This window comes from Cydia fagiglandana, chromosome 5, assembly GCF_963556715.1.
Source record: "Cydia fagiglandana chromosome 5, ilCydFagi1.1, whole genome shotgun sequence".
Taxonomy (NCBI): Eukaryota; Metazoa; Arthropoda; class Insecta; order Lepidoptera; family Tortricidae; genus Cydia; species Cydia fagiglandana.
The window spans coordinates 5165526-5193469 of NC_085936.1; the positions used below are offsets into that span (position 1 = coordinate 5165526).

The 27944-nt window shown below is 38.0% G+C and overlaps 2 protein-coding genes across 2 annotated transcripts in view; one reads left to right on the plus strand and one right to left on the minus strand.

The window, feature by feature from the left end:
- Positions 1-27944, plus strand: part of LOC134664339 (protein Lilipod) — a 36067-nt gene that overhangs the window by 5140 nt on the left and 2983 nt on the right. Inside the window, exons 4-9 of the mRNA XM_063520911.1 lie at positions 350-415; positions 15076-15228; positions 19891-20063; positions 23045-23206; positions 24125-24362; positions 25485-25641. Of these exons, the coding sequence (XP_063376981.1) occupies positions 350-415; positions 15076-15228; positions 19891-20063; positions 23045-23206; positions 24125-24362; positions 25485-25641 (949 nt within the window). The remainder of the gene's footprint in view (positions 1-349; positions 416-15075; positions 15229-19890; positions 20064-23044; positions 23207-24124; positions 24363-25484; positions 25642-27944) is intronic.
- Positions 3026-13968, minus strand: LOC134664335 (tetratricopeptide repeat protein 12-like). Its single transcript, XM_063520908.1, has 3 exons — positions 13602-13968; positions 8469-8714; positions 3026-3349 (listed from the first exon to the last, which is right to left on the minus strand). Exons 1-3 carry the CDS (start codon positions 13878-13880, stop codon positions 3134-3136), a joined length of 741 nt encoding a protein of 246 aa, XP_063376978.1. The 5' UTR covers positions 13881-13968; the 3' UTR covers positions 3026-3133.

Genomic DNA, 27944 nt, shown 5'->3' on the forward strand with positions numbered 1-27944 from the left:
GTTCGACATTAAGGCGAATGTCAGTACATATATCGGTCAATGTCCCTGTTACCGCTACTTCTTGTTTTTTTATGTACAGTCGGCAATAATATTCGCATAACACCTTTGCATACAAACTTCTATGCAGGGCGAGGGGTCACACTTTTCTCTGCAGCTGACTGTATATACAGTGCAGAAACGTCAGCACCACAACCAGTTCAAAAATCAAATAAAAAAAATTAGAACTATTAACAAGTTCCTGCGTTACTTTTCTTTCCAGCTTTCCCCCATACTAGTTATTAAAAAACTCATCTAAAGTAAGTTTAATGAACAATGCATCTCGATTTGATGATATGTTTTTTGTTCGCAGATCTATGGACTTATCTACCATTCTTGTACTCCTGCGTGTCTTTCGTCGGTGTTATGATGCTATTGGGTGAGTACATTTTGATTTCATCTGCTCTGAAATTTGTAAAATACCACCTAGTAGTAAAATTTGGTTCCTGACCAAACTTCGTGAAATACCTACAATGTTACAAGTAAGTGTCCAAATCTGAACAGAAACATTTTTCCGTGTCATATAACTGGTATAGCCTGTTCTTAGCCTTCCAGCATTACTCTAAAATCTTAATACATTTTTGTAAAAGCTTAAGCTTTGCCTCTTTGTAACGAAGTAAATTATTGTGTTAGCACTTTTCGCTAACGTAACACTTTCTATTTGCATATCGTGGCTACTTTTGAGAAAGCCTCAATCTTTAAACCGATGAAAGTATTAGGTAAGTATTTAGAAGTAGTAAAACTATACACCGTCGATATTGAAAAACTTACCACCATCGACAAAATCGATTTCGATGTTTAGCTGGACGGAAATCTTAAGCCATTTTTAATGAGGTCACCGCTGCGTATTGTTAATATAGTTCGATTGCTTTACTTTTTTCTATCTTACTTTGGTAAAGTACCAATAATATTACTGGGCGAAAATATAAGTAAAGTAAAGCAGTACAATGGCGTTCAAAGGGTTAACATTGAGAAACACAGATTATAATCCATTGTAAAATAAACATCTCTCCACTAATCAATATGTTCTAATGTATGTTATGTGTGAAAGTTGTTTATCTACTTTACTTTAGGTTGTGTCGGAGTAAAATAATATCTTTATCACGCACGACATGTCTACTAAAATGCTAGTTTTTATCGCCGCGACATGTGTACTAAAATGCTCGTTTTTATCGCCGCGACATGTGAACTAAAATGCTAGTTTTTATCGCCCGCGACATGTGTCCTAAAATGCTAGTTATTATCGCGCGCGACATGTGTCCTAAAATGCTAGTTTTTCTCGCCCGCGACATGTAGTGTTATAGGTTCGACTCGATAAATTTAATCGCGATTCGTGGGTCAGTGTGGCATTGCCACTGCGCCGGCGCAAGGCGACACGTTGACCCTGTTTTTGGATGTCGATGACCGCGTTAGGTGCTGCAAGTTATGTTGCTAACTGTACTGTCGCTGGCGCTAAAATCAAGGCGAATTGGGTGTCAATTATGACTAGAGTCTGTGCGGAAAGAGATGAGTCGTGGAATGTATGGCGCCCAATACATTCCACGACTCTTCTCTTTTCGCACAGACTATACCAATTTACAATTTTATGCTCATAGTTTTTTGTCGTTGTCGTGCATTTATGTATATTCATTACCGGATCCGATTCGCCTTAAAATGAATCGTTTATCGTTATCTCAGTAGATACTTGAATTAATGATAGCTTAATAACATCGTCACAAGGTAATTACCGCGATTGAGGATCCTGTTTAAATTAGGTAATGTATTTAAATAGAATGCATACAAACACAAATCAAGTAGTTTATTAACATCTGTCACATATCAGTAAAAGTTTTAAAAAAACTAAGAATTCTATCTTCTGAATTATTACATGTGAAAATGTTTTAGTACAATTTTATTTAAGTTTTGAACATATTCATTACATTCAATTCAAGAATTAATTAGGTTCATTTCGAATAGGCGGTATATAAACATGAGAACATGACTAAATGAGTTGGCATTCTTTGAATGGTTCGTATTGGAAATAAACAGAAATACACCAAGATATCTCTGCATTGATTTTGATAGCACAAATAGTCGTGCAAGTGTATTTGTAATCCAGTAACTTTGTCGAATTTTGTAACCTGGCTCTTTTGCGTCAAATCCGGTAGTTCTGATTTTTTGCAGGCTTGTTTATGGTGTTGGCCCAATGCATAATCCAAGTTTGTGACTTCGAGCGCCGAACGCAACTTTGTCAAAAATCGAATAAACCGCAATTTTTTTTAGATTTGGGCGATTATAACCCTAAAGTACTAGTTTTTGGTAGTAACTTCCGTAGGGCGTTTTTAAAGTAGACTGAATTTGCTACAATAAGACACTAGAATTGTCTCTGTACATCTAATATTTTCCGAGATAAAGCCTTTCAAAATTTTATATTTAAATTTTTATATTTTTAAATATTTTTTCAAAATAGGCACTCATACATTTTTTTATGGAAAATAAATATTTTGTAGAACGTGCCGGTGATGAATTCCATATAAATTACCTACCTAACCCTTATATTATAGCTAAGAACTGATGTAAAATTATAAAATTTTGAAAGGCTTTATCTCGGAAAATATTAGATGTACAGAGACAATTCTAGTGTCTTATTGTAGCAAATTTAGTCTACTTTAAAAACGCCCTAGGAAGTTACTATCAAAAACTAGTACTTTAGGGTTATAATCGCCCAAATCTAAAAAAAATGTGGGTTATTCGATTTTTGACAAAGTTGCGTTCGGCGCTCGAGGTCACAAACTTGGATTATTCATTGGGCCAACACCATAAACAAGCCTGCAAAAAATCAGAACTACCGGATTTGACGCAAACGCAAAATGTATAATTTTACTGTATTATTGTGCGTCATAATATTAATTTCATAGAAAATTTGACGTTTAAAATAACACTTGCACAGTCTATGCTATCAAAATCAATGCAGAGTTATCTTTGTCTAAACTAGATTCTTGTTCATGTAAGAACAATGCCGAGCCTTAAAAGACCCGAGCCGTAAAGGCTAAAATAAACATTCTTACTACAGAGCATTCCTTAGCCTTAACGGTTAACGGGCTGACTCCAAACAAAATTACTGATCATCTTCCTCTTCCTCCTGTTTACCTTCCTTCTTCTCCAAGAAGTACTGCACCAGGTCCTCATGCTGAGGAAACTTCTCTCTCAGTTCTGCCAGGCATTCCTCCAGTCTGTCTGTCTCTTCTAACTCTTTGTGAGCTTTAGCGGTGTAGAGACGCGCCTTGAAACTGTTCTCGTTTAGCTTCAGGGCCCATTCGCAGTCTTTGAATACCTTTGAACAAAAGGTATTAGTATCATATTAGTGTACAAGTCGACGTCAAAGATATGTTGGACGACTCAAAGGAAAGGGGCCCACAGATTACCAGTTTGCCGGACGATATCCTAGCCTGTCAGTTAAACGCAAAATTTGACAGCTAAGAACAACTGACAGGCTGATATCGTCCGGCGAACTGGTAATTTGTGGGCTTCTTAAGATGCAATATCTTTGACGTCGACATTACAAGTAGTAGGTAGCAAGAATACGCAACATCAGAATATATATCGCTAAGGATGATATTAGTCTGGTTTTATTTTTCATAAAATCGATTTCGACTGGCAAATCATATTACTTTTTGGCAACCGGGTTTTTTAACCTAATTAGACCCCGCTGAATCCGAATTTGCCGGTTGCTCGATCGAAATCTTGACCGGAAGTGAGATATTTGACATTAAAGGTCCCTTTTTTTAGTTTTTCGTAAATAACTCTTAAACAGTGGCGCATAGCAAAAAATGTTCTATAACATAAGTAATTTGCATAAAATTGCCTACAAGAAAGATTTAGTACAATTTTTCGCTAGGATCAATATTAAAAGAGATATTAACGCGGGAAATTTAATTATAATCACTTCTAAGGTCCCTTTTTTTAGTTTTTCATAAATAACTCATAAACGGTGGCCTATATCAAAAAATGTTGTTAAACGATAATAATCTACATAAAATTTTGAACAAAACAGATTCAGTACACTTTTCGCAGGGATCAATATTTAAAAAGATAATAAAGAGGGAAAGTCCTAGTCTAAGGAATTCTAAGTTTCCTTGTTTTATTTATTCGGTAATAATTTGAAAAGTATGACTCATAGCATTAAAAATCTTATACGTAAATAATAAACATAAAATTTCCTACAAGAAACATGCAGAACACTTTTCGCTAGGATCAATATTTAAAAAGACAAAGCAGCGGGTAAGTTATAAATAATCAATTTTAAAGTCCCTGTTTAGTTTTTTGTAACTCCTAAACGGTGTCCCGTAGCAAAATAGGTTTTTAAGAATAAATTATCTCCATAAAATTTCCTCCAAAAAATATCTGGAACACTTTTCTCTAGGATCAATATTTAAAGCGATATTAAAGGAAGAAAGTTAATTACAATCAGTTCACAGGTCACTTTTTTTTAGTTTTTCGTAAATAACTCGTAAACGGTGGCCCGTTGCAAAAGAATATTATACATAAACATTAAACATTAAATTGTCCACAAAAAAGGTTCTGTACACTTTTTCGCTACGATCAATATTTAAAGAGGTATTAAAGGGGGTAAGTTAATTGTAATCAATTTCCAGGTCCCTATTCTAAAATCCTGTTGGGGTCGGTTCAAAAACTAAGTAATGTCCGACTCGCGCTTGAATGCATATTTCTAATAGGTTTTCCTGTTACCTATAAAGTAAGTAAAGGTAAAGAACTATTTTGTATGTTTTTTTTTCAAAATTTTAGACCCAGTAGTTTCGGAGAGCCCCCCCCCCCTTTATCTCCGAAACTCTTACTTAAAAAAAACTATTTTGTAAGTTTTGTTAGACATATGTAGTCAAGCGTGAGTCGGACCAATTACTTAGTTTATGATCCGACCCCTACGGGTTTTTTAAAGGCAATTTACTCGCGTTTCACATATAAAAAATACATTGTTGAAATTTGGGTAGTGTACGGAACCCTTGCAACGCGAGTCCGACTCGCGCTTGGCCGGTTTTTTCCTTTTGAGGTACGGAACCCTAAAAACTAAAAAGAAGTGACATGTGAATTGATTGTAATGAACTTTCTTTCTTTAATATCGTGTCACATATTGATCCTAGAGAAAAGTGTTCATATGTTTTTCGTAGAAAATTTTATGCCGATTATTTATTTACAAGAACATTAAGAACTTATTTTGCTATGAGCCTTATTTTACGAGTCATTTACGAAAACCTAAAAATAGGGACCTGGAAATTGATTACAATTAACTTACCCCCTTTAATACCTCTTTAAATATTGATCGTAGCGAAAAAGTGTACAGAACCTTTTTTGTGGACAATTTATTGTTTAATGTTTATGTACAATATTGTTTTGCAACGGGCCACCGTTTGCGAGTTATTTACGAAAAACTAAAAAAAAGTGACCTGTGAACTGATTGTAATTAACTTTCTTCCTTTAATATCGCTTTAAATATTGATCCTAGAGAAAAGTGTTCCAGATATTTTTTGGAGGAAATTTTATGTAGATAATTTATTCTTGAAAACCTATTTTGCTATGGGACACCGTTTACGAGTTACTTACAAAAAACTAAACAGGGACTTTAAAATTGATTATTTATAACTTACCCGCTGCTTTGTCTTTTTAAATATTGATCTTAGCGAAAAGTGTTCTACATATTTCTTGTAGGAAATTTTATGTTTATTATTTATATATAAGATTTTTAATGCTATGAATCATACTTTTCAAATTATTAACGAATAAATAAAAACAAGGAAACTTAGAATTCCTTATACTAAAACTTTCCCTCTTTATTATCTTTTTAAATATTGATCCCTGCGAAAAGTGTACTGAATCTTTTTTGTTCAAAATTTTGTGTAGATTATTATCGTTTAACAACATTTTTTGATATTGGCCACCGTTTATGAGTTATTTACGAAAAACTAAAAAAAGGGACCTTAGAAGTGATTATAATTAAATTTCCCGGGTTAATATCTCTTTGAATATTGATCTTAGCGAAAAATTGTACTGAATCTTACTTGTAGGCGATTTTATGCAGATTACTTATGTTATAGAACATTTTTTGCTATGCGCCACCGTTTAAGAGTTATTTACGAAAAACTAAAAAAAAGGACCTTTAATGTCAAATATCTCACTTCCGGTCAAGATTTCGATCGAGCAACCGGCAAATTCGGATTCAGCGGGGTCTAATTAGGTTAAAAAATGCGGTTGCCAAAAAGTAATATGATTTGCCAGTCGAATCAAGAAGGAGAGCGATTTTGAATTTTTATGTCTAGTCTATATGCGGGTTTGTATGAAGTGTACGCTGTTGGTAAACCGGGGCTTACCTCCACGTTTGACACCCCCTTTCATATTTATCGTAGTAAAAGTTAAATGTCAAGCGTACCAATATATTTCCCAATTAGACTCTATTTTATTACCGCGAAGGATTAACAGCCGGTCTAGCCAAGGTTACAATCGCTATCGCTTCGACAACGAAAAGCTTTACGTCTCTCTATCACTCTTCCATATTAGTGCGACAGTGACAGTTGCGTTTCGATCGCTACGGAGCGTAAGCGATTGGCATCTTGGCTACGCGGGCTGGTCAACCGTTGTATTCCACGACTGTACATCACATAAGTTTTTCTTAGGGATTTGGTGCCAACGTGCGTGACTGGTCACATACTTGATAAATTAATCTGTTTTTTGTCTAGTCTGTTCCGCTCTTCGTGATTATTTTTTATCATTATCATGACATAACGATTGCTTAATACACGCAACTGCGAGAAAGTTACAAAATATTAGGATAAGAATGGTAAATTAAATTACGCACGCTTATCATGTGTACGTGTATCTCTGTACTAGTAGTATTGATCTATTAGAGTGTTGTGACACATTCGAGTATTCATTGGTCTAAATATATTATAATGTCAATGTGAAGATAATTATATTCGGTCCGAAGTTCAATTGCCTAACAGATCGACCTATAATTGAGTAGTACTCAGCCAAAGGGTCAGTTAATAATAGGGCGCTTTTGACGTAAAGATGCAATTAGAAATCGTCCTTATCTACAGCTAATACAGTTGTAACTTTCGTCTGAAAACGTCACAAATAGTAGAAACTATCGGTGACTGACACACTAACACTAGATAGTGAAGAAATAGTATTCAATGCGGTTTCTAACCTACCACAACCGCTTGCATCTCGTAAATGCTAATAATTATTTTACATCTGTTTATCTCTTAGAAAGTCGGACGAGGCATAATATTGACTACAGGAACTACACTTTACTAGGTATTTCCTATAGTAACTACTTAAATATTTCCTTTATTGATTAGTTAAACGGGGCAACAACTAATTTTCTAATTAGGTAGGATTAGACGTATTATCATAAAATCGATCGATCCTCTATCTTCATGTCACTTAGAAAGTTGCTTTTGACCTTCAAATAAAAATATTGACTCATTGGCTATCTTATACATATTTGAGTAGACTTATTACTTTACTTAGCTAAGTACTCAGCTGATTAGGGGCTTAATAGGGGTGACGGTTGACGGTTTTAATCCACTTTACCTTCTGGAAGTTTCTTAGTTTGATATTGTAGAGGTCATGTACAATATCACGATATTGTACGACTTAGGAGTGCCCTTGACCCCTAATTAAAGTTACATAGACAGAAACGTTTTTTTTTTTAGATTTTTCATCATAGATTAGGTTAAGGTGTTGTGGCTTTTTAGGTACTGGCATCTTTAGCATGACTGATGTGCAAGAGGCGATAAGTTTCCAAAAACTTTGAAAATATCTCGGAAATTATGGAAATTGCCACAAGAAATACTTTCCAGTTTTGTTGCCGTTTGCAATGTTGTTTTATTCCGAAATATTTCCATGACGAAACGTATTTTTGAAAACTTTCCGACGTCACATGATTGAGCATTCTGACCGATGATTTGTTTATTTTGTTATTTGCAATTTGCTGCCATCATGGCCGTATCTCTTGTCATTTTGTCCTCCAATAGGACAATGCCTGCACGAATTCTCTTTGACTGATCGTATTGTACATTTGTCTTAAGCCTGTCGGCAGCCCGCATTATCTGATTACATGTCGTTAGTGTCAGAACTCATATACATACGACTATTTTATTTAATGCACCCAAGTCTTAGCCTTCACTTGGCTAACTAAGATATAGTCGCACCAAACAAAGTCTACAGCGGATTTGATAGCCCACGCAGTGTGTTATGTATAAATACGTCATAATTTCATAGAAGTTTGACGTTTAAAATGACACTTGCACTGCGTGGGCTATCAAAATTTACGGTTACTTTTTACGGTCTGACTATAAGGTTTTCTCTTGCAAGACCACCATTGCTCGAGCCTTCAGCCTATTTGTACCCTACGTAGATAATCAGACTTTATTTACCTTTTGAAAATTCCCCAGCTTGATATTAGTAAGCGCGCGATCACAGTACAGCATAGGGTTGTCTCTGACTTGCTCCAAAGCCCGATTGTAGCAAGACAGGGCTTTCTCGTACTCTCCTCTGTTAAAAGCCTTTACGGCTTGAGTCTTGAGGGTGTCGGCGCGTTCGCGGCGCACTTTTTTGTCTTGGAAACGCATCTCAGCATCCTTGCTCACTTCTGCCATCCATGCGTCTTTGTCCGTTTCACCCTGAAAGAGAATTGATTAAGATCTTTGACGCCACAAACCAAAAAAGTCTGTCGTAGTTTTACTAGTTTTCTAATAAATATTAACCTGAACGTCATGATACTTCCATTGTGTGAACCCTTAATTTGGCACAAATATACCAAGGTACCAAACCTCCTTTTCGCTCAGTAGTCCCATAATGATTTAGTTACAAAAAGGGGGTCAGAGGTTATGTATGCCGTATGCCTGTTACATCGTGGTACATACACTGCCAAATTAAGGGTCTATTATAGCATTTTATTCTCTAGATGGCTCTATTTTAATTATCTACCGCTCTTAAAACAACTGCCCTTTTTTTAACGACAAAAATTTAAGCCATTTCTTCATTTCTGCCATATCCTGCTTGTCCAGAGATATGTCAGATACATGTTAGTATTATTATCCTATGTTAACAAACCTTAGCTACTATCATATGCTACGTTCGAGTGTACTTTAGGTATATGAAATCATCATACATTTATAAGAAAACAGAAAATGCATTGTTCGTAAATACAAGATGTATTATTCAAGTCAACAGAAAGTTGTGCCAAATGCCAATATGAATGGACGCAGTTGTTATGCTGCGAACAAGGTGGTTATTGATTTGGTTAGATTCCGTATTTAATAATAGATTGGGAATGTGGACAATACACGTGCTAGTACAGTCATTATAGATTTTGACCCGTGAATAATTAGTTCTTGGATTTTTTTTTCGTAGGTCCCTCGGGGGGGTCACTGGGAGTGTAAATTCAAAAAGTAGGCTTAATCAGGCTCCTGCGTGTATTCAAAAAATGTTTTTTCCAAAAAAAACGGTTTTTCTTCAATAACTCGGCCATTTTTGATTTTACAGTAAAACGGTAAGGACAAAAATAGTAGGAAATTTGATTCTCTACAAGTTAGTCCAGTCATTATATCCAAAAAACCGATCCTTCCCGTGAATAATCAGTTCTTGGATTTTTTTTTCGTACGTCCCTCGGGGGAATCACTGGGAGTGTAAATTCAAAAAGTAGACTGAATCAGGGTCCTGTGTATATTCCAAAAACGGTTTTTCTTGAATGACTCGGTCATTTTTGATTTTACAGTAAAACCGTGAGGACAAAAATTTTAGAAAATTTGATTCTCTACAAGTTTGGTCCTCACAATTTTTCTTCTAGGATCGATAGTTTGGAAATAAAATTTGAAAAAAAGCGACAAATTCAAAATATTTTCAACATCTCGTTTATTTTCAACTTTACGACATAAATGAAGAGGACTAAACTTGTAGAGAATCAAATTTTGAACAATTTTGGTTCCCACCTTCTTTCCCCCAAAATCGATATTTTAGAAATTAAACCTGAAAACCGCGACAAATTCAAAATATTATCATTATCTCCTATGTTCCACGCTTTACGGCATAAATGAAGGGAAACAAAGTTGTAGAGAATCAAATTCTGAACAGTTTTTGTCCTCACGGTTTTACTGTAAAATCAAAAATGACCGAGTTATTCAAGAAAAACCGTTTTTCGAATATACACAGGACCCTGATTCAGTCTACTTTTTGAATTTACACTCCCAGTGATTCCCCCGAGGGACGTACGAAAAAAAAACCAAGAACTGATTATTCACGGGAAGGGTCGGTTTTTTGGATATAATGACTGGACTAACTTGTAGAGAATCAAATTTCCTACAACTTTTGTCCTTACGGTTTTACTGTAAAATCAAAAATGGCCGAGTTATTGAAGAAAAACCGTTTTTTTTAAAAAAAAACCATTTTTCGAATATACGCAGGAGCCTGATTAAGCCTACTTTTTGAATTTACACTCCCAGTGACCCCCCCGAGGGACCTACGAAAAAAAAATCCAAGAACTAATTATTCACGGGTAGGGTCGGTTTTTTGGATATAATGACTGTACTATGCCGATCTCTGTGTCATCATAGAAATGACAAGCGTGCCGATGATGAGTTGATATATGAGAGCGAGAATAATGGTTTGTTTTTTTAGCATTAGAAAAAAGGTAAACAATGTTGACGTGTCTTTATATTGAAAAACTATTTTTAAAAATAAGCCAGGGCAAATATGTAACAATTATGAATCATATACGATTATGTACATTCTTTTGCTTTCATAACTAATAGTAACATTAGTAACTGATTTTAAAAAACCTTTTTCAATTAAAAGACTCGTCAAGATCGCGTACTGCTAAAAAAACGAACTAGATTTATGGTATGGCCACTAATTGATATAAGTACAACAGTGCATTTATAAAATATTTATTTATTTAAACTTTATTGCACAATAAAAATTGTACAAAAGGCGAACTTAATGCCAGAAGGCATTCAAATATCTTTCATAAGAGAGTCTCGGCTCGACTCGGCTAACTGAGCGGCTACCGCGAAAACCGAAATTCGCAAATTGCGGGAATCTTTCTCTTTTACTCCAATTAAGGCGTAATTAGAGTGACAGAAAAATCCCCGCAATTTGCGAACTTCGATTTTCGCGGTTATAGCCCTGTTGTCCTCTGAAAAGCTCAGCTATTAGGTGACCTGGCAACCCTGACGGCGAACGAGACACTTAACATGACCATTGGTAGCTTTTTCTCTTTGCAATATGTATGGTATGTTAGCTGTGTCAACGATGGTACACAGGTAGAATTAATGTTAAAATTGATTTAGTTGCCCAAGACTCCAATAATTAATAGTACGATTTAGGGGCGATACAAACGGACTGCAACCCGACTGCTACTTGTATGGGAAATGCACGCGGACGTTGCAGTTGGCGTGCAGTCGGCGTGCAGTTCCCATACAAATTGCAGTCCGTCCGTATCGCCCCTAAATACACATATACATGTATAGAATTATACACGGCCCTTATTAGTGGCTAATAAAAAAGTTAAAGCCGGTTCTCGAGGCTTTCCATAGTTTCCATACACGTAAGAATTCCCTAATGGGCAGACCAGTTAACAGAAAGTTTTCTTAGATTGATTGCCTCTGTGGTGAGATTACGTGTCTTTCTAGAATCGTTATCGTGAACGGGCCAGGATTCTTTGACTGTACTTAATAATTAATGGGTGGCTATATGTCAAACTTTGGTAATATTATAACGTAACAGTTTTGAAAGATTCACGGTTAGTTTCACTAGGTTACATCACCGTCGATATAAGTTTATAACGTAATTTGCACCTGTCCGCCATCGCTAAACCCTAAGTTAGTACATATTAGCCTCTAGCCGCCCATGCGTCAAACCTTGCCAAACAAAATGAAATTTTATTTTGTCAACACAATGTTCAAATCAGAACGGAACGGGAGACCTTTTTATAGGTCTCTGGGCGGCTAGAGGTTAAATATTTCGTGTTCATCAGAGCACATCGTATAATACATTCGATCTGGCTAATTGAACACTAACAAAGAGTGTCTTGATATCAGATGCCCGAGATGCCTTTATAAATCTTGCGTAACGTTCGAAAATAGACCTCTCATAATAGTCTGTTCTGATCTTTAATGCGGCTCGTTTTTCAACGTCTGCACACCTGTAATATTACTAAATAATATTTATATCAAGAGTTTAACATATGATAAGGTTTTAATCGTAACGCCGATTATGATAAGCAGTGCCAACAATATTAAGCAATCTCAGAACGTAAACGTTGTAAGTCCTATAACGTTTAAAAGTATAACGGACGAATGGACTTTAATGTACAAAATTATGATGTCGTAATTTTGAAACTGCACCTGTGTCGAACATTAGCTTTGTTTAATTGTGTACAGTCGCCATCAGATATAAAGGAGCGGCCGAGGTGCTCAAAATTTCTGAACACGCACTCTAGCGCCTTGAAAATAGAGGCGTGTTCAGATACTTGTGAGCACCTAGGCCGCTCCGATATAGGTATCTGATGGCGACTGTACTGCAAATAGATGGACGATATTCGAGGGCGATCTGGTTGTTTATTTATGTACTTTGCACGTGCCAAATCGCTTTCACTAATAAATAACGTTGAGTTATTCAATTGTTCGTGAAGGTTTATAAAAACAGTCAGCAGCACTAAGCGGCTGAGGTGTTCAAAAATTACTTTAAAAAAATTTTTATTAACAAAATAAGGCTGCGTTTGCACCAGAGCTGTGCGAGGATGCGTAGCGAGGAATGTGTTTGTTTAGAACTTTGAATACCTCACCCGCTTAGCTAATTCTGCCGTCAGACACATTCAAGAGAATCAAGAGATGTAATCAAAAATGACAATATAGACATAATATACTGAAATCTGGTATACCTATATTAAGGTACGTAATTCTGTACTGTACTCTATAATAGTATCGCACCTTTAGAAATTGCCGACTTTTTCTTCTTTCTTATCTAAAAATTCTAAACAGTAATTGTAACTTACATACATACCTATACATAATGCGTACCTATTGGTTGCCTATTCATATTTTTCTGTAATATGTGTTTCAGTTCATTTTAAAATAACCAGTTTCATTGCTCGTGATTGTAGTAAATAAAATTCATGCATATTATTGGCTAATCTACTTATATTATGTACCATCACGCTCCGCGATTATTACGCCATTTATGGTCCAAGCTAAATTGGTTTTTCCATACTTTCTCTATGGAGTGTCCAATTTAGCTAGAACCCGAAATGGCGTAACATTCCCGTGTGGTGACTGTACAAGTGTGCATAAGGTGCATATTTTTAGCTTCTAGAAATCGTCACGCTAAAATACATTTAGGTATTTTACGTCGTAAATAATTTTTAATACCACGTTTTTTCGCAAAAGTAAGTGAAGTTGCAAGAGTCACGAACATCTTTCTGTTTATGCAGATGTTTTTAGAAGTTTATGCCATATACTTATTACAATACTTATTAATTAAAATTATTAATTAAACCCTTCACAACACACCTTCTCATTCTGCATACTCCGAAACGCCTTTTTATTAATGACAGTACGATCACACTTGACCTTCATCTCCACGTCTTCATCAACAATGACCTTCCCCTGAAGGTACTGGTCAGCCAGCGCGGCTGCAGCATCAGCTTTCGTCTTGTCTCCGCTCGCCATATCCTTGACAAGACCTGACACCTCCCCTATTCTCTTCACGAAGTTGTTCCATTCTTCGTTCAACTCCATTTCCTTCTTATCTTTCAAGGCTGGATTCGATAGGATTCTATTTAAACTCATTATTGCGGGTTTAATATTTCTTTCTGTTTATTTACCAATCGCTTCGTTGATAGCTCAATACTGACAAAACAGCGCTTAGCGACGGTTGTCAAGATAACTTTTTTTATCGATGTTAACGCTAGTGATGTAAAAAGGTTTAATAACCGGATCAGATTATTACTGCTAGTAGCAATCGAGCCGGAATCATTTCGAGAAAGTTGATAATCGATAAGGTTATTATTAATTAGTAATTACTGGTGATTTATTACTGAGTTTTTATACTAATACACAATCTTGTTGGTTTAAAATTACTAAACATTTTGAAAACATTGACCCCGCTTATGGATTCTTTTCATACAGAACCACGTTACCTCTTTTTTGAAAATCAGAAGAAATTACTATTATGGTGGCGCACCCTCACTGTACTATTTTCGGCAACAGCATCAATGTGAAACCCGACTTACCCGACTGATTAGTATATGCGCTCGTCAATCTACTATTTCTGTAATAGTTTATCAACATCACAGTGGGTCATTGAAAGCGAAACCTACCTAAGTACCGACAAAGGACATATCAATTAACCATAAAAGGATACAGATACGACTGATAAGTACATGATGTGTCGTAACCGATGAAAACGTGACTGGGTCTTATTAATAGTAGATAATAAGATTAATAAGATAACTAATCAATGCCAATGCTTGCACATGAAGATACGCATAAAAACAACTATTAAATGTGAATTATTTTAAGTATTGAGTTTTTATCATAATTAATGTGTAATTAATTATTTATTTGCTAAGGTTGCACAAAAGTTACCATGTGTACCGTACCAATCCTTCCTCTATCCTAGGATAGCCTAAACGATGTTATGAAACTTATGAACAAAGATCGATTAGGCTTCAACTTCACTCCATGTATTTATACTAACCTTTTTTGGAGCGTAGTAAGGAATGGCAACATGAAAGACTGCCGTATGCAAACCCCTGCCCCTCAAAAAACTCGTAGACTAGATGGCTTAGTTATTATTTAAAGGGTGGGCGATCCCTGTACTTGCAAGCGTCCATTGACTACGGTTTACCATCTAGCGGGTTGCAGATGTACTGCCAAAATCGTGGAAAAATACTAGATTTGCCTTTTTAATGTGTTAGGATATATTTATCATCAGTAAGATTTGGTTTTCTAGTACAAAACGTAACCAAGTTTTCGTTTTCAGTATTCACCCCCCTCGGCTTCGTACATCTATTCGGCGTGGTCGGGGGAGTGCTGGTGAAGCCCCAGTTCCTCCAAGACCTCAATGAGGAGTACTACGTATACTCCTTCGAGGAGGAGACCGTCAGGCGGAGGATGAACAACGCTGTTTCATCAGGTATGTGGTATTTTAACGGGGTTTATACCATTTGTTTTGGAGTGGAGAGCATGCTAAATTGTGATGGCAGGAGGGCCTAAATGTTATCGGAATGATGGCCGCTTTCGTTCGTTTCGGACGTTAGGCCTCCATTAGCTCCAATATTTGATACTTAATAGTAACTACACCGTTTGCATTTAAACATAATATAGACAGTCGAAGGCCAAGATATAGTTACTAACCTATCGATTTATACTTCCTTTAAACTATACAATTTCGATATATCAAAACTACCTGTGTCCGATGACGAAGAACCGGTACACACAGTCACGCTAATCCGAATAAATGCACGCACTCAGTAATTGCATTCGTGATTATTAATAGCACATGGATGCTGATGCATAACTAATGTGTTGGCATTAGTGACTTTATTTAAAATATTGACAGCTGTATGAGTTCCGGCATTATAAAGACAAATTTTAGGATTGTAACACAGAATTAAAAAATAGAGTGGGTCCCATGGAACACATAGATGGTGCAGGTAGATCGAAAAGGAGATGGTGGATGATTTGAATTCTTTCAACCCAGACTGGTGGGAAAGTAGAGACAGGGTCGAGTGGAGGAAACGAGGGGTGGCTGTTGCCCGGCACTGGGACACTAAATTAGGTTAATAAACAGAACGAAGAATTTAAATTGTGTGGCAGAGTCAGACCACGCTATGTTGTTTATGGCTCTCCTACGGAATATGTGTCTACTCACAAGCTGAATAAACTTAACGTGGTCGCCGGAGTCTACGTCGCTGCAACCTTCGATAATAATTAACTATGATAAGTAATTAATCAAACCTTTTTGATACTGAATATCGATAAAATGGCGCGGGTGCATGCACGAAAAAAGGTGTTTATTATGCAGAAGCGCTAGTTTAAGGAAGAGCTAGTCATTTGTACATGGTCACTTTGTGCAGTTTATCTATTTAACACCAGTAGAACACGCACTGCATAATCTACACAGCAGTAACATAGTAATAAATACTTAAAGTCTGGTAAATAAGATCCAGAATGGTTTGCATATTTAGGACAGCTCTGGAGGGGCGCACCACACTTGATTGAATAATATTAGTGGCGTGGCAGCTGAAATATACCAATCTACATTCGCTAAAAATAGATTACCAAATTACAATGCATATAACATGTTACCTACACGACCGGCCAAAAATATCAATTTCAGGTTTTTACGGCTAACCAATTTAGGGTTTCGTAGTCAACTAGACGCTCTAAAAAGGATTGCGGTAGAAACCTGAAGGTGATATGACCTATTTTTGGCCGGTACTGTACGTAGTTAAGTACATGAAGCTGGAAATATTAAAATAGTTTTTATTCAAAATCAAGAGTAGAAAGGTGGAACGAATTACATATGTAAACTACAGTGTTATTGTATCTAGAGTTGGACCGTGGTCTTTTTAGATTTTCAACAACGCATTCGTTGCGGTATTGAGTGACGAATGGTGTTGTATCAATACAGTTAGGTTCAATTTCTGCTATCATAATTTGGTTACGACCAAACGTTTCTATCCGTATAAGAGCACTGCATGATTACGTGTGTTGAGGTCTTTGTTTGTCTAGAAAAGGATTCAAATCTATTCAATGTTTTTTGTAAATAGTTAAAAGACAAAGGCCGGAACTGTGCTTAATTCTTTTCGCTCAACCAGCTCAGCGAATTGAACGTTCAGGTCAAGAATTAAGAGCGGTCTAATTGAAATTAATTGAAACCTGAGTGGTCTAAAGACTTTGGCTAAAGACTAAAAAGACACTGCATAACGGTCATCTCTCTCTATCGCACTTACATATTAGTGCGACAGAGACACATTAGCGTTTCGTTCGCTACGGCTCAAACGATTGGCGTCTTGGCTAATAGGCACACAGATACTAAACGTGGACGCAACTAATACAAATCCCATACTAATACTGTTGCGCTTATTTGTGGTGATGGCCAGCTGAATAAGAATAAGAATTAATTTATTGTTTACCGTGTCAAACAAGATGTTATAATAATACATAGGGGCTATTCATAAATTACGTCATTTCAAATTAGTGGGGGGGGGGGTCTGGACATCGGATGATGGTAGCATAATGTAGAAGGAAACATTATGCTACCATCATCCGATGTCCATTCTAAGATTACACAGTTTAAATAAAAAATACTCATTTAAATAGTAAAAAACATGATCTATTAGCCACTACTTTAGCTGTCTTGTACATTTGTAAGTATGGTCCCTCTCTAAAGCAATGAAAGGGATATACACGCCATAATACTAGTACCGCAGTTTTTCTGCTCATACGCGTGATCGCTGCGACCTTCGCAACGCACCTGACCTTCATATACCGACTAAATCTGTTGTTATATGTACCTATCTAACATAGCTTCCACGTCATATCGTTGAAGCGTTATGATATTTGCACTTAGTTAAACAAACATGGAAGCGCTGGTGGCCTAGCGGTAAGAGCGTGCGACTTGCAATCCGGAGGTCGCGGGTTCAAACCCCGGCTCGTACCAATGAGTTTTTCGGAACTTATGTACGAAATATCATTTGATATTTACCAGTCGCTTTTCGGTGAAGGAAAACATCGTGAGGAAACCTGCGTACATCTGCGAAGAAATTCAAAGGTGTATGTGAAGTCCCCAATCCGCATTGGGCTAGCGTGGGGACTATAGCCCAAGCCCTCTCGCGCTCGAGAGGAGGCCTGTGCCCAGCAGTGGGACGTATATAGGCTGAGATGATGATGATGATGATGATGAAACAAACATGGTTTTATTATGCGTTTTGGATCTAGATAGCCAATCAAAATATGTCAAAATATAAGAGAATGCAATGTTGAGTGATGTTATCTTGATACTATCTAAATACACATACGCACGAGCCCTATCAGCGAATACGCGGAACAAGTAAAAATATATAACTGTTATAAATTTTAGATATACACTTTGCACATCATAATAAGAAAAATTAAACTATTAAACGAGAAGGATAACGAAATATAAGTTAGAAATAAAAAAAATATCTATTGTAAGTAGATACATACTTCACCAGTGCGGTAAAATAGCTGTCACTCGCAATAACATACATTTACATACATATAAGTGATATCTGACATGTAATAATAAGTTTTAATTAGTAGCTCTACAATACTCTACATCATTATACAGTTTATTAAATTATTTTGAGGACTTTGTCCTATCAGATATTATTTCAATGTATGTACAGTCAGCAGATAAATATAAACTTCATTACTTTCATTAGGGAGATCCATTTTTGTATGGATGAAAGTTTCAGATTTTCACAGCTGAATGTATAAAGGCGGCACTCCAAGATTACAACGACCGATCACACTTGCGAACAATAGCGACGTTTACAAACAATGGGAGTTTGCGTTCACCCGCTGTTTGTTTTGAGCTTTACGTCATATACTAACAAACGAGTAAACAAGTTGTATAATCTTTTGACAGGTATGAATTGATCCTTACATATAAAAAACTAAGATCTATCGTGTAACTGATTGCTTCATATGTATATGTAGGGTGACCTGCTATTAGTTAATGGCCAGTATATAGTAATTGGTCACTCCTTACAAATCACAAAGAAACAAGCCCATTGAAACCTTATTATTAAGAGGGGCTAATGACTATATACTGGCCAATAACTATAGCATATTGCTATAGCCATATTAGTATTCATAATAGTCAAAAATTAATTCTCACAGTAGCAGTGGGAATGAGAATTTTTTATTTTGTTTCCAGCATAGTCTTAATTCGATGGGTTCACTTACCCGAACAGGTTAAGCAGCTTCTAAAATTAATAATATTGTTATTGAGTCAAAAACCTTCGAAACCAGTTTGATCGAACACAAAACAAGATTGATTTAGACATCACCAAGATACGATAACGATATGTTTAAGATCTAACCTGTCAAATTTGACATTTGCGTGATTTTGGAGATACTCTTGAACGATTTCCACATCAGGATATGACTTAGAGATCTAATTCACATCTAATAGATATCCTACTCTATCTAACGTAAAAGTGACATTAGTTGCCCGAATTGCGCTGCAAAAGAGAACTAGTTGATATCTAAACTATAACGTATCTAGAATGGATCTAGAACGTGTCGTCTCTGGTGAATATCTTGAAGTTCGAATACGGCAGTGAGCCAATTATGCAGTTCAATCCACTAGAAGGCATATCACTACACCTTATAAAACAAAGCCGGCTCTGTCTTTTTGTGTATGTTCGCGATAAACACAAATACTATTGAACGGATTTTCATGCGGTTTTCATCTATCAATAGAGGGATTCTTGAAGAAGGTTTAGGTGTATAATTTGTTAAGGTTTACCCGTGCGAAGCCGGGGCGGGTCGCTAGTTCAGATTAAAATAAACGGTACCAAATTTCAATCAAAATCTCAGCGAGTCTCGACAACACCCGTACACTGCAATGTAAATGGGTGCCGTATGAAAATTTTCAATCTTTTTAGTCTGATTTCATGCCAACTTATTGAGTCTATAAAATAAAGTTCTTCTGAGATTTCAAGTCAAATTAGTCGTAATATTGTTGTGTTCTGTTAAACACTATTAAGTAGCATGTATAAAGTGAAGTTTGTACATTTTTTTTTATTTCTTGTTTCTACAGGAATCGGCTACATATCACCCGAGCCGATGTATCCAGACCGTGGCGACGTGTCATCATCAAGCATCGACTCTGTGAAGAAGGACTCCCAAGACACCCCGCTGCTGCGGCTGAGAAACGGAGCCTTACAGGCTGGCCTCAACGAGAGGCTCAAGAAAATCGTCGCTATGAGAAAGGTAGGCTTTATTCCTTAGATTTTGCAACCTGTCATCGAGCGTCAACAACGTTTCCGTGAAACGTCGTGCGTATCTTGCTATTTCAGCCGTCGAAAAAACGATGGAAAATAATTATGAACTATATCTGTATACTGTATTATACCATCCAAATCAATGCACCCAGACCACAGGAATCTGTCGTCTTCGAACGTCAATGATACAAGTACGATCAAACATTTACTTATCTACTTATATATTATTTATATAGTTTGTATTCCATTAAGTGTATGTTTACTGTTTACGTATGTATGTTAAATATGACTATTATTAATAGCTACAGATTTATTATCTTGTGTCTACCGCAAATATTTGAACATTACATTAAATATTATAAATAAATACCTACTATTGAAAACGGGATATATATTTACCATTTATATTTGCTTTGGCGAGTTTGTTTTAGAGCAGTACTTATTACCTTAAAATCGTAGTGTGCGGCGCAAGCATTTTTGTATTCAATATGCTTGTACCATCACACAGTGCCGCACACTGGTGGAATCCTGTCTTTAGGCTACTTGTGCGGAAAGTCCATTTCATTATGGAATTAAACCTTTTTTTCTGACTGTGAAAAAACTCAATGAAACTGATACGATATTAGAATACGAGTATGTATGTATTTCTTAGTTTTAGGGATTCCAGAACATTTTATGCAGGCAAAATCTTAGGCAACTCAGTTTACTCACTCAATAATTGACTCAATACCATCCTACAATATATATCGTACGTTAACGCAATATACGTCGCACTTTTAATTGTGTCTGTTAACTTCAATACGACAACAGTCAGTATGATATCATTGAGACATGGGCCGTTTTAGAATTAAGGACTCCAATCACAGAATTGGGTCGTTATATCACTGACATTGCCCTTGGAATACTATTGTTTGATATTCAGCTACCAAATCCGTACTTTTAAATTCGTCTATCTCATTCTCTGTCATTAGATTATTGCAGATCGATAAAAAATAGTCTGTCTAACCTAATTCTGCACTTAGTGACTTTTTATGGCTGCAAAGTCCGTCCAAATATAAACGTCATAGGTATTGTAATAGGAACCTGTCGGTTATGGTAACACTTACACACTCTATCGCAGTGGTTCCTAACCTGGGGGTAATTACCCCCGTGGGGGTAAAACTGGTATTTTACAGGGGTAAATAAACTAACCTAATACATATAACAATACAACAAACGTACACGTTTTTTTTATTACCATTGGGAGGAGGGGTAAAATCAGGTTCCCTAGTTAGTCATGGGGGTGACTGGACTAAAAAGGTTAGGAACCACTGCTCTATCGTTTACCGATATAGTTTGGACTGGCTCTAAAATGATCGATGAATTTCTATTGCACCGTCGCAACGACATTGTCGAGAAACGCCGGTCTGCTATGTCCAAGTGCATAAAATGTAACAACTTGTCAACTAAACCGAGTGAAAACGTCGAGGTCGGTAACCTATGGTTAGTTAGCACTGACTTGCACTATAATTAGATCTAAGTGCCACCTACAACACAACCAATTAATTCTAAACCTTAATGCTATGCTATAAGGTTTAATATTCGGCGCGTTTTCCTTTGTAGTACAACAAGACAGTTATCAGTCAAAGCGTGCACCGACCATTGCGAATGTGATAACTCTGTGTGCATATAAATATAAACATGTTCTGGATTTGTTTTGTAGGTTTCTATTTATATTGTGGAGCTCTCTCTCTTTGAGACTCGAGTGACGTGAAAAATTAGGAAAAATGGATTGTTTACTTTCAATGTAATTATTACGTGGGTACTGGCTAATTGCTGAGTTCGAGTCAAGGTTATTTTATAAATATGTAATTTATTGTTTTAGGGTTCCTTACTCAAAGAGTAAAAACGGGACCCTATTACTAAGACTCCGCTGTCCGTCTGTCTGTCACCGTCACAAGGCTGTGTATCTCATGAATCGTGATAGCTAGGCAGTTGAAATTTTCACAGATGATGTATATCTGTTGCCGCTATAACAACAAATACTAAAAACAGAATAAAATAGATATTTAAGTTGGGCTCCCATACATCAAACGTGATTTTTTGCCGTCTTTTACGTAATGGTACGGAACCCTTCGTGCGCGAGTCGGACTCGCACTTGGCCGGTTTTTACATAAATACACAACAAGCGTCAGTTGTTTATTATATTCATCATCTTAAAGGAATGTACAATATTACCATTTCATGTTTTATCTTACAAAGGCTATTCGCCATTCTGTAGGCAAATAATGCCTCTTGGCATTCCATGACATAACACATGAAGTTGAATGTTATGAAAATATTACTCTCATATCTTCAAAATGTATATATATATTATAGGTATAAGCTACTGCAACGCTGTAAGTTTACATTTTTAGACGAGTAAGCTGATGTAACTAAGGCCATTGTCGATTCGGTTTCAAATTGGGAGAGTATTTTCACAATTATTATGGTCAATTGAATAGGCAGGTGAAAACATCCTCCAGACTGAGCATAGTCGCGCTACCCCCTCTGCCACGCATACGGTAATTTTACTCCATGTTCGAGTCGAAAGTGTCTTTGTGTGACGTCCGTGTCTTTGAACGGACCAATCACGGCACGGGACTTCGCTCACCTCGTCCCGCACACCCCCGCATTTTTGGCATCATCGGTTGCATGAAATAATTGCTCTAAACTCGGTCTAGAAGATTGCTAGTGTATGGTGAAGGCCCTGCATTTGTTGCGAATGTCCTCATCTGTAGAAAATGACTAGTGTAATATTTTGCCTATATTTTAGTCTACATCGCGAACGGTCTAGAACGCAATATGACAACTTTTTTATATCACTAGGGTATGCTCGTTAGTTATCTTCAAATGGCCGAAGGCCAAACAGCACAAGGGCGTAAATTTTTAATCTTTACCGTTTCACATATCTTGTCTTGTTATACATTTTTAATTATTGTTATTCCTTAGGAAGTGGAGAACAAACGCAAGACGTCGTCGTTTCAACGCAATGTCGTGTACCCACTGGCGATGTTGCTGCTGCTGGCGCTGACGGCCATCACCGTCCTCATGGTCATACAGAACACCCTCGAGCTGCTCATCGGGATCAAGGCGCTGCCGCTGAGTACACGGGTAGGTAGTCTTTTACTCTTTTACTCCAATTAAGGCCCCCCCCCACATCTAGCGTCTTTCGAGCGTCGGCGTCTACAACTCTATCGCCGCTGCTCGACGCAACGTCGACGCAAATGCGCAGCAACGTCATTTTCCATAGCGCTGACCAGACGCCGACGCTCGAAAGACGCTAGATGTGGGGGGGGGGGCGGCCTAAGGCGTTATTAGAGTAACAGAGAAAGATGCCCCCAATTTGCGAACTTCGGTATTCCTTGGCCCTCTGATATCTTATCTTGAACGCTTCGCTGTCCGAGATATTATTTAAAGTAGGTACTTACCACTTGCACATTGAACATTGATTTCACACATCCTTATTTTTTGTCAACAAAAAAATAATCAGTGACGTTAGTTGTGTTTGTTGTGCGTCTTTAATGGACTTTGACAGAAGGATATAGGTTATTTTGGTGATATAGGTATTTATACGAAAATAAATTACTTTTATCCTAAAGGTCATCTAAATGAATACGGTCTAGACTAGAATAGAAGGTTTGTCGAAGCCAATCTAGATAACCTATCTAATCCACAAGCTATTTAGGGCATTTAGGCTAATGGGTATAGATAACCATAGCATTTCTCTTTCACAAGCGTAGCTTAACATCCAATTTCGTATTAGTAATGGTTCCGAAAATGAAATTTTGAAAACTTGGATAAAACCTTAACCTTTAGCTCATATCGAGAATTTTGTACCAAATTACACTTTATACCTAGGTACCATTGGGAATTGGTTGATTTTGGGAATATGGTAATGTTTGTCTTTCGCCTTATGAAAAATAGCTTCTGTAGATATTGGCGTCTAGTATCTAATAGATAGTATCTTTAGTATAATTCCGATTGCACCAGGAAAGTTAAAACACATACATATTACTGTTTTATTTTCAGTTGGAACAATTCACACTAGGCATAGCCTCGCTATCGAAGCTGGGCTGGGCGGGCGCGACGCTAGAAACGTTCCTCATCCTCTACCTCTACGTGTCGTCCGTGACGGGGCTGAGTCTCGGCCTCCGCGCGCTGGGTGTGACGCCGCGAGCGCGACGCACGCCGCTGCCGCGGATCATCGCTCTGTGTGGGGTGTCGCTGGCCATATCTACTGCTATGCCGCTGCTGGCTAAGATACTAGGTGAGACAGAGACAGATTATACGTCTACGTGTAGTCCGTGACGGGGCTGAGTCTCGGCCTCCGCGCGCTGGGCGTGACGCCGCGAGCGCGACGCACGCCGCTGCCGCGGATCATCGCTCTGTGTGGGGTGTCGCTGGCCATATCTACTGCTATGCCGCTGCTGGCTAAGATACTAGGTGAGACAGAGACAGATTATACGTCTACGTGTCGTCGTGACGGGGCTGAGTCTCGGCCTCCGCGCGCTGGGTGTGACGCCGCGAGCGCGACGCACGCCGCTGCCGCGGATCATCGCTCTGTGTGGGGTGTCGCTGGCCATATCTACTGCTATGCCGCTGCTGGCTAAGATACTAGGTGAGACAGAGACAGATTATACGTCTACGTGTAGTCCGTGACGGGGCTGAGTCTCGGCCTCCGCGCGCTGGGCGTGACGCCGCGAGCGCGACGCACGCCGCTGCCGCGGATCATCGCTCTGTGTGGGGTGTCGCTGGCCATATCTACTGCTATGCCGCTGCTGGCTAAGATACTAGGTGAGACAGAGACAGATTATACGTCTACGTGTCGTCGTGACGGGGCTGAGTCTCGGCCTCCGCGCGCTGGGTGTGACGCCGCGAGCGCGACGCACGCCGCTGCCGCGGATCATCGCTCTGTGTGGGGTGTCGCTGGCCATATCTACTGCTATGCCGCTGCTGGCTAAGATACTAGGTGAGACAGAGACAGATTATACGTCTACGTGTAGTCCGTGACGGGGCTGAGTCTCGGCCTCCGCGCGCTGGGCGTGACGCCGCGAGCGCGACGCACGCCGCTGCCGCGGATCATCGCTCTGTGTGGGGTGTCGCTGGCCATATCTACTGCTATGCCGCTGCTGGCTAAGATACTAGGTGAGACAGAGACAGATTATACGTCTACGTGTCGTCCGTGACGGGGTTGAGTCTCGGCCTCCGCGTGAGTGTACCTAAATTCCCCAATACGTAGTCATATTTTTAATTTAAAATATATTTTTCCATTAAAAGACACATAAATATTCTTTACCTTATTTCTGATGCTCAAAAAACGAACTATAGGCCCGGGCCTACTTGTCCTTAGGGCAAATCCGCCACTGACTATGTGCACTTTAATTTCCAGGTATAACAAACTTCGACTTGCTCGGCGAGTTCGGCCGCATCGAGTGGCTCGGCAACTTCAAGCTGGTGATGCTCTACAACGCGATATTCGCGGGCATCGCGACCCTCTGCCTCGTGTCCAAGTTCACGGCCTCGGTCCGGCGAGAGCTCTACAACAGGTTGGTGGAGAACGTCAATACGGTCGCGCACTGCGTGTCTTTTCTCAACAACTGACTTAGTGGCTAGTGACATCTCAAACGGTTGACGCTAATATACCAAATATACGAAGGATTTCGTATATTGATACGCAATTTCTAATCTCTCTCGCACGCGCTTAATTTTATTTTATCCATACTATAGTTCGTTTTATTTAGCATTAGAAATAAGGTAAACAATCTTGATGTGTCTTTTAATTGAAAAACACATTTTAAAAATAAGTTACGGCAAATATGTAACAATTATGAATCTAATACGATCATTTATATTCTTTTGCTTTCATAAGTAATAGTTTTTGATTTTTAAAAAGAGTTTTTCAATTAAAAGACATCAAGATCGCTTACCTTCTTGCAAGTTCTTTCTAATGCTAAAAAAAACGAACTATAGTGGCTAGTGACATCTCAAACGGTTGACGCTAATATACGAAGGATTTCGTATATTGATCCGCAATTTCTAATCTCTCTCGCACGCGCTTAATTTTATTTTATCCATACTAATATTATAATGGCGAAAGTGTGCCTGTCGGTCCGCTGAACCGATATAGTTGAAAAAAACCACAACCCCCCCTTAAAACTATATACTTTGGTATATACATACTTACATATGATACTTTTACATATGATACTTTTTACGTTGGAATTCATCCCTGAAGAGAGTGCAAAGGGGGGTTAAATTGAAAGAGTTGATGAATTGCCTAGTAATTGAAGTAAGCAATGCGCGAATTGAATGATTGCTATTAGCATTATCCAGGCGCTATATCTATTTTAGCTGCTATCATAAATTCCATGCAGATGAGGTCGCGGGCAAAAGCTAGTTTTATTATAGCCAGTCGAACAAGTTGTCAAGCAGACCCCAGGCTCCCATGAGCCGTGGCAAATGCGGGGATAACGCGAGGAAGAAGATAGCCGGTCAAACAACTTTGTCAGTGGAAAAGGCGCGAAATTCAAATTTTCTATGGGACGATAAACGACAGCCATTCGCACCTACATTTATTAAATTTGCCGCTCTTTTCTACTGATGGAAATGGCCTTATAGGCGGTTCATGCCACTTTGCGAGCGAGACGGCAATAAGTATAACTAGTGTCTCTGTGAGCTGTAGACCTCGCGAGCGTAACTTAGAACTGAAGAATGTATGGCTCCGCCATTTGGAAAAAATCCAAAAAGTGGAGAAATCTAGAGTCAGGCCAAGAAAAGCTTGCAGCGATTTTGATAGCCCACGCGGTGCAAGTGTTATTTAACATCATAATTTCGTAGAAGTTTGACGATTAAAATAACACTTGCACTGAGTGCGCTATCAGAATTGCTGCAGACTTTTCTTGGTCTAGCTCTATTTAATCATTGAACCTGCTTACATAGTTTTACGAGAATGGATTGAAAAATTGGGACATACAAACAATACGAAAGAATTTTTGCCCAAGCTAAAACGGAGACCTTCGCTAACGCTCGGTCAATTATGTGCGTGCGAAAGAGATAGGAAATGGCGGGTCAATGTACGAAATTCACCGTGTTTCGCGTCCTTATTTTTTGTAGTGTGCAGTCAGTATCAAATATAGTGAAGACCAAAGTGGCCAATTATATTGGGACACATTCTGTGTTACGATATATTTGGCCACTATTACCTTAGAGGATATAACCAACAGAGACGCCATGTCTATAATTTTCGTTACAAAATAGTCTGCCGTTTTTTGGAGGGAGGGGCACATCAAATGTATACGTAACGTCAACTAGCCATGTCAGATAAACGTCAGTCCATACATGTGTTTGACATGTGGTTGACCATTGGCCGCTTTTTTTCAACAGAGGGGAACGCCTGTTAATGACCACACCGTTGGTTATATTCTCTAAGACTATTACAGTCACTATAATGCTGACTGTAGGTACGGCTTTTATATAGCTATTCACGAATGAAATTTAGAGAAGCGAGCCAAGTAATAAGGGTGGGCACATTTGCTAGCCACTTGCCGCTATTTAAAATTATTACAGAACTTCATACTAACATAATATGTAGTAATTATTAATTAAGATGTCACTAGGTACTTTTTGTATAAATCAATCATAGATGCGTCAGTTCTCTAACTATCATTGTAATGATAGACTGCTAAGAAGCGGTAGTGTTTTGAGTTAGGGTTGACCTTAATGGCTCAAACCGTCAAGGCTTAGATTACAAGAAATTAGCCTTAACGGTTTAAGCCTTAAAGGCTCGGTCGCGCAAGCCAAAAGTTGAGGCATATTGTAATGTAAAGGACTGGTTTCAACACGTGATATT

Coding starts and splice junctions, on each gene's coding strand:
- LOC134664335 (XM_063520908.1), bottom strand. CDS start 13,880: ATGAGTTTAAATAGAATCCTATCGAATCCAGCCTTGAAAGATAAGAAG. Junction 8,715..13,601: donor GGAGTATGCAGAATGAGAAG/GTGTGTTGTGAA, acceptor ATTCTCTTTCAG/GGTGAAACGGACAAAGACGC. Junction 3,350..8,468: donor AGCTGGGGAATTTTCAAAAG/GTAAATAAAGTC, acceptor TTTTGTTCAAAG/GTATTCAAAGACTGCGAATG.